This window comes from Melozone crissalis, unplaced genomic scaffold, assembly GCF_028551555.1.
Source record: "Melozone crissalis strain CALT ecotype California unplaced genomic scaffold, PUWL_Pcris_2 ptg000017l_1, whole genome shotgun sequence".
Lineage (NCBI taxonomy): Eukaryota > Metazoa > Chordata > Aves > Passeriformes > Passerellidae > Melozone > Melozone crissalis.
In genome coordinates this window covers 158,748-171,572 of record NW_026535795.1, presented here as the reverse complement: position 1 = coordinate 171,572, position 12,825 = coordinate 158,748, and the positions used below count along the sequence as shown (strand labels likewise).

At 36.8% G+C, this 12,825-nt stretch overlaps 2 protein-coding genes across 10 annotated transcripts in view; one reads left to right on the top strand and one right to left on the bottom strand.

Moving 5' to 3' along the window:
* The window catches only part of SULF2 (sulfatase 2), an 86,521-nt gene that overhangs the window by 35,170 nt on the left and 38,526 nt on the right, over positions 1-12,825 (top strand). For 5 of the 7 annotated variants that reach the window (XM_054274414.1, XM_054274410.1, XM_054274413.1 and 2 more), the window contains exons 2-4: positions 3,118-3,364; positions 8,794-9,033; positions 11,792-11,943. In XM_054274414.1, coding sequence (XP_054130389.1) covers positions 3,190-3,364; positions 8,794-9,033; positions 11,792-11,943 — 567 coding nt within the window. In that variant the 5' untranslated portion in view covers positions 3,118-3,189. The remainder of the gene's footprint in view (positions 1-3,117; positions 3,365-8,793; positions 9,034-11,791; positions 11,944-12,825) is intronic. The other 2 variants (XM_054274415.1, XM_054274416.1) reach the window with 1 other exon arrangement.
* The window catches only part of NCOA3 (nuclear receptor coactivator 3), a 103,666-nt gene continuing 93,231 nt past the window's right edge, over positions 2,391-12,825 (bottom strand). For all 3 annotated transcript variants that reach the window (XM_054274407.1, XM_054274405.1, XM_054274406.1), the window contains one exon: positions 2,391-3,122. In XM_054274407.1, coding sequence (XP_054130382.1) covers positions 3,030-3,122 — 93 coding nt within the window. In that variant the 3' untranslated portion in view covers positions 2,391-3,029. The remainder of the gene's footprint in view (positions 3,123-12,825) is intronic.

Sequence of the window (12,825 nt, the reverse complement as noted above, 5' to 3'; positions counted from 1 at the left end):
AAGAGGCATACCTAATTCCAATGAGAACCACTACAGATTAAGCATCTTTAATACTGGAGGATGGCTTGCAGAGGCACAGAGAGCAGTGGACTGTCTGTACCACTCAGATCAAAATTGCATTTTGGAGAGGGTGCTATATTGAAAGTGCTATATTAAAAGTTTGGGGCATTGCTGTGGAACTATTCTGGCTTTATCTGTAATTTGCAGATTAACCCTGTTGACAGGAATTGGAAAAGAACTGTTAATAGAAACTTTTTTATGTTTCTTCCTGGAAGTTCACCAGAGACTAGGAGTTAAAAAAACCAATCTGTATTTGGCCACTGGCAATCCACGAGAGACACTCTTGTGTTGCTGTTCTGATAACTACTTAAAGCTAGCTTTTGGATTGTACTGTGTATATGCTATTAAGTTGGGGCATGTATATCCTGTGAAAACATACTTTAAGAAATAGGTTATTTTCTAAAATTGCTTTGATTTTCTTACCTACTTATTGGTATGACTTTTGCACATAATTACACACTTTGAGTTGATTCCCAGGAGTTCTTACCCTGATAACAATGGAACATAACACATCACAATAGTTGAACAATATTCATTGTGGGGGAGTGACGTAACAGGTTTGGTAGAAGATGCCTGTTGTATCTGACATTAAATTCTCTCTTCCACTCACAGTATTTTTCAGAGATTTCTAATTCTTTTAACCACGAATATATGAGTGTGGATAAAATAGCTGCAGGAGAGCAGTTTATGTGCGTCCTCAAATGTCTTAAGTATTTAATAGATAGCTAAGCAGCTCTCTGAGCTGGGGACAGTTTCTCTTTTTAGTTATGCAGTGTGTGAGGGGCAATAAAGTGTGAGGAAATGACTAGCTAAGGGGAGAGAGGCAATGAGGTCGGGAGGTTACTTCCATGTATTTGTTTTAAAGATGAGAAAAATGTAAGAAAGACTGTTGAATGCACAACACTGTAGTGAAGGTAGTTCTGACCAGATATAGCAAGAATGGGCAGCCTTCCAAATGCTACGAGAAAAGTTAGCAAATGCTTTTATTTTGAGAAGCTGTTGGCTAGTATAGACTGAAGAAAACCCACGTGAACTTTCAGACCTTCAGAAAAATGTTTGTGTGTGATGAAAACGTCTATAGCGTTAGTTTATTTTTTTAACACAAGTACATATGTGGTAGTTTCTGAAGAGCAGAAGACATTTCTCTACCTTGTCCCTCAAAAAGCTCGTCTGAGTATGTGCCTGTTAAGCAAACTTTCTTTCTACACTCCCCTGTTGAAACAGATACAGGTTTCTCTCTCAAGCTGCTTTTGTCTATTCTGGACAGCAGCAACACATTGACTCTGACATAATTCTTCCCAGTTATACTGCTGCAGATGGAATTCTTAGTACAAGGAATGAAAATTGATTTGACTTCTCAGTGTTTCTTTTGCTATAGCCTGGCATATTTTGTAGCAGCAGCAGATACTAAGGGTGCGTCTGTTAAATTTGAAAGCTCCTTCCCTGCCCATTGGAACAAGTATGGGGATAGGTAAATAAATTTTTAGTTTGTAGGAAAAAAGGTAACTTCCCCTACCTGTGAAACTGACTGGACAGACTGTTAAGGAAGGAGGATTTTTCATTTCCTCCAAACCCTATCAGTGTGCAAATTTGGAAAGTACTCTTAATAAATATTCCATATTAGTATAGCAATATATCTGTTGACTTATGTGAAAATTCAATTTGCGTGAGCATAGAAACTGATTATAATTTTTCAGACCAGTGGTTTTGCTAATGCATGAAAACTTTGATTAAGAAAGTTTATCTCAAAGAGCAATTGCTGACAGAGAGGAAGTAATAATGTGGCTATGAAATAATCTGCGTGAGTAAAAACTGTTTTCTGTAGGGGTAGAATAGCCAACATGTTTCTTGGGGTAAAACACATTGTGCTATGTTCTTTCTGCACTAACATTTCTGGGCTTTACAAAAATCAGAGAATCTCTCTTGCGTAATTTTAAATTGATTTTTCCTTCTTGTACAAAAGATCATTGGCACCAGTCCAGAAAAAGACAGGGAGCAAGTACGGAATTCATAAAAAACTGACTCATTGATTGCTGGATCTGATGAAATAATTAGTACTTGATATTTTCAGTATGTTTTCATGTTGTTATTTTGACTTCTGAAGGCAAGAGAAGATCCCTTTATATCAAAAGATGCCTGAGCAAAGCTGTGATTTCAAAGATTTTTCAGCATGCTAATACATTCCTTGTAATCTTCTTGTAGGAATTACTAAGAATTTTTCATTGCATCATTAACAGGAGTAGTACCAGTTAGATGTGCACTGTTTTGCAATCAAGTCAATTTTTGGAGCATAGGCTCTGTTTTGCATTCCACACATAGGCAGTGCAAGTCACTTTGTTGTATCCATTCCCGAACATTAGCAGTAATGGGCCTTCAAATGTGTTCATTATTAATAATGGTATTTTTAAAAAGTGTATAATCTTGGAAGCCAACAGAAATGCTAAAGGGATCTTGCACTAGCATCAAAGCTGTAGTAGACTTCAAACAATACCATAACATAATTCCAAGATCAGGGCAGCTTTGCTCTTTAATGGAATTTGTAAGATAAGTCAGTATATAACAAATCCTCTGCCTGAGTGTTCTCTGACTTTGCAAATATGTTGTTAGCTCAGTAAATTTTACTACAGTCCTGTTTGAGAATTATGGTAGATATGGGTTTTTGTTCTCCTCAACATCTGTATTTTTGATGTAAACGGATGTATGTCATCTGTAAACGGATCACTAAGGAAGAAGGAGGATGATTGCTATTTATATGTATGACAGCAAAAGATTTTGAAACCCTGCTAAATCCTTGAGCTTGCTGCCAGGTCTGAGCTTGGAGCGAAATTTCGTTGCCTACATTGATAACAGCTTATGAATTAAATTTTTCAAGTTTCTGCTGCTAGCTGGCACTAGAGAAATAAGTGTTTGCTTTGGGAGTTTGGTTAGTTTTTTCTTAGGAGTTAAGATTATTTCAAGTACATTGGTTTTTACTTCTTTGGAAAGAACCTGGCTATTCCTTGATGGGTGCAGAGGGGTGAAAATATAGATAAATACTTGTTTCCCTCTCCCTTATAGGAGACCTGCAAAGAAAAAGAAATAGAAGCCGTTAAGCTACCTTGTTCAGAGAGAACATTAAATCAGCACAACATGGCACAGCATAGTATTGTCCTTGGATTATTCATGATGACTGTCTTATCACTGTTGGATGGAAGTTCAACTTTCCTGTTAAATCAACGTCTGAAGGGAAGATTTCAAAGAGACCGTAGAAACATCCGCCCAAACATCATCCTTGTTCTTACTGATGATCAGGATGTAGAACTTGGTAAGAGACCAGTATAAAGAGAATTTTGGCCAATGAGTATGACATTGCTTTTTCTTGAAGCTAGATCCTTGCATTCAAAATAAGAATTTTTTTTCAGTATCAAAAATGATAGGAAGAAAATGTTTAAACCTGCCTTTATAAAGAACATCCTTTCCATCTGCCTGCAATTCAGGGACAGCAAAAGTTAGGCCCAAAATGTTAAAGCTTCTGTTCCTGTGGAAATATACAGTTCATGCCTGTCTGTCTTCATCTAAACGTCTAAGCTTTGCTTCTGGCAATTGCAAGTATAACCTGGGAAGCTGCATGCCAAAACAACAGGTTTAAATTAATAACTGATAATTGCACCATGTAATTATCCAAATTTTTTTGTGTAATTGCAGGCTTTCGTTACATATACAATTTTCATTTTATTTACTTAAATGTTACCTAGCACAGTCATACTATTCTTGTAGTTGTCCATTTAGATGTGTGGTTGATTACTGAGCAAAATGACACAGAATGAAAAGATCTACTCTGTTATGAACTCTGTGTTAATTGTTGAAGAAAGGAGATGAAGATTAAACACATGGTATCCCTAATGATTTGGAATAATGAATTAACTGACAGTTTGGCTTTTGTTGTGTTACCTGAACATGCTTTTATTTACCAAATGCTCTCTCTAGTTATGAGAAGTGATTAACACAAACCAGTTAACATTAATAATTTTGCATTAGAATTATACTCTCATATGTGTATGAAGCCTCGGTCATCTGAAAAATGAGAACTCTTCTGTGTGTAGTCTGGTGGGGCAGTTTTGCCACCAAATTTTTCTGCATCCAATTTCTAGTATGGATAGGAAAATTTGGAAAACGGACCTCACAGAAGAAATAGAACATAAAATTAATCAACTTGTACTTCTCATACACTTACTCATCTTGTCAAGAATTGAATCACAGCAACGTTGCAGCCTTTGTACAGATGCTTCCTTTGTATCAATATTACTGTATGTCTGCAGAATCATAGATGTCACATTCTTCTTTAAGGTGGTAAGAAAGACTGCTATGGAAGTAATCTCATCAAATTAAATGCCGTTCAAATTATCAGGATCAGATGATATTGTTGTCACCTTTGTTTGTAATGGTTATTTGGATCAGAAATTAGGCAATTTCAAGAACATATATCCCAAAAAACCTAAGCACATTTTCTTGCAGGCTTGGAAGATGGTCCTAAAAAATGTATCACCTTCTATTTTGTGCTAGCCTTTGTGTTTCTGATGCAATTGTGTAAGTCCTTTGGGCAGTATATTTCACTTGCCTGATAACTTGATGCTTTCCAATTTCAAGGATAATAGACATGTGTCCATGCAAATTAGGATCTAACTAAGGAAAATCCATTTGATGAAGCTGAGATTGGATATTTGTCATTTGCCACTAATGGCTTTGGGAGACTCAATATTTGTTTGAATTAATTTTTATTGTTGTCTGGTGAGCTGTCCAAGTTAATCAAAATTGCCATTTGTGGTGATTGTAGTTAGTGCATTTAAGCAAGATGAAAACAAGATGTGAATTACAAATAAAAGCTAAGGAAAAGTTGGAAGCTATGAAAGCGTAGCAGAGAAAACTGTGGGTAAGATTTCATCTGTTTCTTAAGAATATTCTGTAACTGATTGGTGTTTTAGCTTTCATTGTTCTCTTGTAGCAACTTTGGAGGTAAAAGGGAATGCAACACAATCCCAAGTGCCTTTAACAGCCTTTCCTTTATTTATTTAAAGATAGATTTAGCAATGTGCCAGTAGCAGGTGGAGCTTACCAGAAAGACAATGTTGTCCTTTCCTGAAAGGAGGTGGTGGTATTTTTGTTTTGATTTTTTGTGTGGTTTGTTGTTGTTGTTGTTTTGGTTTTGTTTTTTAATTCACATTACTCTTAATTGATTTACTGGAAACCAAACCTCAGCCTTGTATTGGAAGAAGGAAAATACTGATGAAGGGCTGGTAGATCAAATGCAGAATCTCTGAAGGACATCAAAGGAAGAATGAGCGTAGATTGTAATGGATACAAATGGGAGAAGACAAATGAGAACATCAAGAACTACAGACACAGACATATTTGATAGACTGTCTAATCAAAATACTTGTATTGACAACATAACATAAAGAAGCGGAATATAGTGACAAGGAATAATTAATTAGGAACGGACTTTTTTTCCCCTACTACATCCAAGTTAGCATAATGCTGATGTCCCGTGTGTGATGGATTCAGTATCTGCAGTTGAATCAGGTTTACCTACCATACTGCTATGGCTTTAACAAACCAGCTCATTTCATAGTCTAATTGGAGAAATATCTGATTATTTAGGAGCTTTTTCAACCACATTATAGAAATCTGAGTTGAGAGGTGATTTGTATGTTTTGAGACCTTCCTCTGAAAAGCTACAAAAGTAGCATGGAAGATAATTTTTTCTTGGTTATCCTGTGTGGAGATGGGGCTTTAGAACTTTGTTAAATGTGAGGGTGTCTTGGGGTGAAGAAAGGGAAATGAAGATGTGAAAAGGGTGTCTAAGGAGTTTCAAATACAATAAAAAGAGTAGTCTTTAGGAGACAATTAAAATTCTGGGGTTTAGTTTACTGGAAAACACTTCTGAAGTTGTGCTTCAGAGTAGACAAATCACTTGATACTTAATACAAGTTCTTCAACAGTTGGAGCTCCATAAAATGTAAATTATTACCTCCTTCAACAAAACACAACTAATAGGAAGTCAGTATTTTTTCATAAATAATTTGATATTTTCTCCATTAATATTAGTCAAAAGATCAGCTTCGTCCCTGAGGTGAAATGTGAAGATAGGCGAAGGAAAGTTATGGAAAGCACACATTTCAAGTGATATTTCAACATAAAGTTTGCTTATCTTTGTTCACTGAGTAACTTTAACACTTCAAATTGATTGAACTTCCATATTTTTATAGTAGTCCAATGAATATTTTCTTAAAATGGTATTGAAATTTCTTTTAACTGCTAGATTTTTGGTTATTATCAGTGGTTTTAGATGGGTAGTAACATCTTCTGAATTAAATATTGATACTTTTAAAGCATGACTTCCTGTCATATATCCACTAGTGAAATCTCAGAAGGTTTTCTAGCTCAAAAGGTGGTGTGGTGAGGTCCCAGTTGCTGATTAACACATAAGTAATCTGCCAGAGAATGGTTGTCTGTGTATTGGAGGCAAACGGAAGAAAATAAGCTTTAGTTGACTGATTTAATGCTGTTTAAAATATTTAAAGCTGGCCTATTTAAGACTATACAGAAGAGTATGCTGGATTTTTATCTTGCGCTGCCCTGTCACTCTGTATTAGTTCTCAAGCTGGAGAAGCAGATTAGATCATATGTTTTTGTGTTTAAGACTGTTGATATATAAGATGTTGTCATTACAGCAGTACAGCTTCTTTTATTAAGGAAGCTTACTGTCCCCAGGGGGAGTCTTAACATGTACTGTTATTTATGCATAAATGCCTCTGTCATTTAAAGGCGTTGTTAAATTGTATTTCAATATTGCAATGGCAAAACATTTTTTCAGACTACCTGTTTATACTTGGGCTAGCTCATAAGACAACAGAGGAAACATCCACAGTTTTCAAGCTCACATAATGTATAATTAGCTGTTATATTTGTTAACTGTATTGTAAATACCTTTAAGCACTAACACTTAACCCACAGCTATTATAGAAACAAAAAAGTAAAATATTGTTTTCTTCAGAAACTCCTTTTTGATATGTGAAGTTTAGCAAATTCTAAGGGGGCAGTGCGATAACCTGCCTTGGTTCTTGTCACAAAGTGATATGACATGTGCTCTGACTTGAGAAATGCACACAGATTTTCAATTTCTATTTAATACCCATTCCAACAAAATGGTCTCAAACTAATGCCATGGCAGTTCTTAGGTAAAATGACCTGCCATAGCAATTAACCTTCCTTCATGGTGCCAGAGAGTCAGATTTTGTATGTGGCTTATGACCATTTTCCCTCTAGGTTTTGACTCCTGGTTTTTTTAATGTGCTCTGTATTAACCAATCTACTGTTGCAATTTCATGATGAAATTCTGAGCTTAGAACAAACCTAAATCTATTACTGACAGAAACAACATAGTTTGTGCCAGATGGTTGTAGGATGCAACCATCAGCTTTGATTAAAGCTGAGCTATTAATCCAACTCAGCCTTGGGCAAGTTAACCCCAACCCTATTCTAGCATGAGCCCATACCTTCCTCTCCGTGTTGTCAATTGGCTTTTTCTGCTCATAACAAGAAGGGAGGGTTGATGATGAACAGGTTTTATCTCCTTTGCAAGGTCATGCTGTTGACATGTACCATGACAAATTCTTTAGAAAATTGAAATTCTTCCTAGATCAAGAAAATTTTCTTTGCCTTGCTCAGTTTTTACTATTAGGCACTGATAGAGGAGGGAAACTAAATTTCTTATTTCTCTGATACTTGGTGTTTCTGGGTTTAGGAAGAATGCTGATATGGATCCAGATTTAGTAAGTGAATGTCTATGGTAAAGATCCAGTCTTTAACCAAAACCTTGTCTTGAATAAACAGAAAAAACATTTGGCAGCAATGTGGCATTCAGTAATTGTGGTCAAAAAGACTTTTATTCGTGTTACCCCAATTTATCCAAATCCCTTGCTTATTTGTTTGGTTATATAAAACATAGTAGTCATCTAAAAATCTGATTCTGCAGAATCAAGCCTAAGAAAATGTAGATAGTAAGACTTTTACCAGAATGGATGAAGTGGATAGCTAGAACTCAGTGAACTTGTTAGTGAGCTTTTTGGTGTCTTTGGTTCAGTGACAATTAGAGAAATCAATACCTCCTAATATCTCACATTAGGGAATAGAACTATTTAACTGCACAACAAGTCCAGAAGACCTTTTTTGAGCAGTAATTTGGACTAAATAGTCTTCCAGATGAAATGATTCTGTGCTTACAACCCTCAGCCTGTTGCATAAGGCTGGCACAAAAGGTAGCGTATCAGGTTTCTTGTGAAACGAAAAATTAAATGACACTTATGGAGTACACATGCTTTGATCAGGGTTGCTGTATAAAGTGGTTTTCACCTTCAGCTGCTGGAACAGTACTAGCAGCCCCAGAGAGGATGTAGAGATGCTGCAGATAGTTACGGTTGTAAATCTTGAACTTAGAGAGAGAGAAATGAAAGAAGCATTATGATCTGTGTCAACATGCCTGAGTCAAATCTTTACTTAGGACTTCAGTATTTAGTCCTTACTGAAACAGTGGGAGAACTTCACTGAGGCAGGATCAGTAATCTCTCTGGATTTGGGTTCACTCAGAGATAACAGTCCCCTTACTACTTGTGCTTCCTTCAGGTCTCTAATGTAGCATCTGAGCTCTTGTGACTGAAACAAGAAAATACTTCTGACATGTTTTCCCTCTTTCAGGTTCTATGCAAGTGATGAATAAAACAAGACGTATCATGGAACATGGAGGTGCTCATTTCATCAATGCCTTTGTGACAACGCCCATGTGCTGCCCATCTCGCTCCTCTGTCCTGACAGGGAAGTATGTCCACAACCACAACACTTACACCAACAATGAGAATTGTTCCTCTCCATCCTGGCAGGCTCAGCATGAAATACGCACCTTTGCAGTGTACCTCAACAATACAGGGTACAGGACAGGTAAGATCAAGGCTGGGTCCATCTGAAGGTTTCCTTAAACTTACCTTAGACTTATTACAAAGGCTAATGTATGTTTTTTAATTCTAATTTCTTCTTGACTTCTGGCATTCTGAAGTGCATAATGCCAGAGCTTAAGTCTTGGTGTTGCTTTAGCTTCCTTGTATTTTTACTTAAGGAATTTTTTGTTTACAAACAAACAGCCAACAAAAATCCCAAGACTTCTCATTTTCAGAAGATGGAAATAAAATACCGTGTATGCTTGAACTGAAGACCTAGCAAATCTAGAATATGGCCTGCAATTACCTGAAGTGTGCAGAGCAACCAAGAAAGGTGCTATGAAAAGGAATTAGTGTTTTGACTTCTTTCATAAAACTGATACATGAAGCAAAATTGGGAATGAAAGAGAAGAGACTGCTCCTTTTGTGTTTTGGGGCAGTCAGCTGGTATGATTTCTCTAGACAATCAATTCCCAGAAAGGTTTAGGAATAATTGGCAATAATAATTTGTTGGTTTTTATTCTTTAGTTTTGAGGTGCTTTGGTAGTACGGGTTTGCCCTGCAGTTGTACACTTTAACTTCTTAATTCCTTCTTTGTGGTGTGGCTTGTTTGTTGGCTTGGACGGGGTTTTTGTTTGTTTATTTTTGGGGTTTTTCAAGGAGTAGAAAAAGAGGCAATGAAGATTAAAGCTTCTTGAGGCTTGCTTATATATTTTAGATCACAACCTTGGAGTGAGAAAGCTTTTTAATCAATTCATAACCCAGGCCATCTCCCTGGGGTTTTTCTCTCCTCTTTTCTCTTTTGTGCAATCTTGAAGGCAGAAACTGTACTCTTCTATTCTGCTTCATAGCTTCCATCTGTTTTTCTTTTCTGCTGCTGGTTTCACATCTCCTTTGCCACTTCTCTATCTATTGTGATTTCCCTGTGTTTTGTTCTGTTGCAAAAGATGATTCTTCTGGGGATCAGTCTTTCTGCTCTGTAGTGTGTTCTCTGAGGTAGTGGCATTTGTGGCTGGGATCTATAGAGACTTGTGCTGCTGCTGACACCTTTGGGAATGTGTTAGTTGTATGCAGGCAGGAAGGAGCAGTGTGGTATAGGTTTTTCTTGCACAAGTTGTGAGTGAAAAATAGGCGACAGAAAAAGTGCGTCTTTCCCCTAATTGTTTCTTTGGTTTCAGCCTCAGTTGTCAGTTTTATACTTTTTAACTTCGGCACTTTAAAAAGCTTAACTAACTTTGTTAGGCACTGTACTTGGAAGAATAGAGACACCGAGCTCAAGGGAAGTTCAGTCTTTGGCTGTGATAATGGGGGATGGAGCATGTGATAGCACACTGTGCTGTCAGTGTGCCATAAGGTAGAGAAAAATTGGCCATTAGTGTGTGGTAGACTAAAATGAGTGTGTGTATACACACCTGTATTTCTCCTCTTGGTCTACCTGGTGAAGTACCTCAATGAAGGGACTAAAGGGATCTGATAACAAAATGTAGTCTTAAGCTGTTCCTTGAAAATACTCTTAAGATGCAGAAGACTCACTGTATGTTTTATGCAACCCATTTGATTTCCTGCAGTTACTAAGGTAATTATACTAACACCACATCTTGTAATCCTTGCAGTAGTGTCATACTTCTGATTGTTACAAAAGGTGCTGACTTGGGACCATTTTGTTGACCATTTTGAAGATGGCTTCAGTACTTAGGAATTACTGATTTGGAAAATCTGGTCAGTTACTTTAATACCTATAAAGAACTGGTATCTCATGAAAAAATCTTACCCATGGAGCAAAATTTAATACTTAATGACAGGATTTTTATCTCAGAACCCTCATATTTCTGCAGTTAATTCATTAATTTCACTAGGTTTCTTCAACTGGACATTGTCAGTCTAAGAGTATATTTGGCCATGATGTAAATGCAGCGTATGGTTGACCTTTGGGCTAACTGGTTGTTCCATGCAATGCTGAGAGAACTTTCTCATCTGCTTCCCTCTGATTGTCTCTCAGAGAACAAAAGTATTAAAAGTAATTTTTGCTAGATATACATCTGAAAAATAATGGAAGTGTTCTTCTCTCTCCTCCCCCCCTCCCCCCCCCCCCCCCCCCGCCCAACTCCATCACTATACTAAAGATTGGGCAAATGTTCAACTTTGGGCTCAGGAAAACTGGTATCAGATACAGAAGTAAGATATTTTATAGAGGCAAACAAATCTTTATGTGTAATTAAGACGTAAGCTCAGAACCCAAGTTAATATCTGGAAAATTGTCTGTTGAAATAGGTCAGAAGAGCAGTGTGCTAAATGCATTTTCAAAATACCTAATGCACAGCATTCATATTGAAATATAGAGTGTTAATATCTTAAAATGTGAGTTCTTATTTCACACTCTTGGTGGTAAGTGCAGTTTCACGGGGCACTAATAGGTGGATAGATGCAACTCAGCATCGTGAAGGATATGAAGAGAAGAGTCTGGGAGGAGGAATGTATGGTCTGACTCCAAATATATCAGGTACTGAAAAAGAAAGTATAATGGTAATTGTGGTCCATTTCTCCTGTACATAGGTTGTAAATCAAAATATCTGCATTGTGGAGATATAAATAACAAAAAAAAAAAAAACAGAGGCAAGATTAAGACTCAGAACTTTTATCTTAGATCTGTTGTAATGGAGAGAACAAAGCTATTTTAAGAAGAAACAGAAAGGAATGAATCAATTTAACAATGGCGTTTCTGTTATGCCTTCTTACTATGCTTCTGCTTTCTCTACCCCTAGCTTTCTTTGGAAAGTACCTTAATGAATACAATGGCTCCTACGTGCCTCCCGGTTGGAAAGAATGGGTTGGATTACTTAAAAATTCTCGATTTTACAACTACACGCTCTGTAGAAATGGAGTGAAGGAGAAGCATGGATATGACTACTCCAGGGTAGGTCCTGTTGATTTATTTCTACTAACATTTGGACATGACCCCAAGAAAGCTGCACGTCATACTTTCAGTCTCTTTTTGTACTTGAAAGCTGCTATGTGTAACATTATCTACAACGAGTAACAGTAGTGTTGGGACATTGTTATCTTCCGTTCTGGGAGGGTGATGTTAATGAAAACATTGTTACTAACAGTGTAAACAAGTAAAATGTTCTGAGACTGTGTTAAATATTACGACCTGAGGATGTGGCAATAGACTTAAATGCTTCCGGTTAACTATTTCTGTGCTTTGCATGATAATTATTGTGGCAGTGGAGTTACACAAGCATTAATGAGATGAGAGTCCGTTTCCCTCCAGCTAGACCCACCCTTTTCGTTTAAGGAACTTCTTTCACAGCCACAATACTATGGAGTATTCACAGAATCCTGGTACAATTTATGATAATTCTGAATCACTGGAGAATCTAACTATTGCGTTTGTATTTCTGTGCATACAGATGTATATGTTTTTTAATATCCTTTCAAGGATATTCTCTCCTGACTAAACTTACAAAAATGCTTCATAGTCATTATCAAATGCAGTTTTATTTTTCCTCATCTAACATGATGCAGTTCAATACCTGCTTGCAGTCAAGAATATGTTTATTTCAGCTGAAAGTGTTCCTTTCCAAAGGAACCAGCTTTACTGAAATCCTAAAGTAGGCAGAAATAACTCTGTAATATGATGGTGACTGAATCACTCTGGAGTGATTTGTAATGTATATTTGTTTAACATGTGTTTTGTTCGCTTTCTCTTATTGATCTCAACTCCTGCCTTCCTATTTGTGTTTCATTGACATAGTGTTCACAGCCAGTTTCTCCTTTAAAAGGTTGATATCTGGCA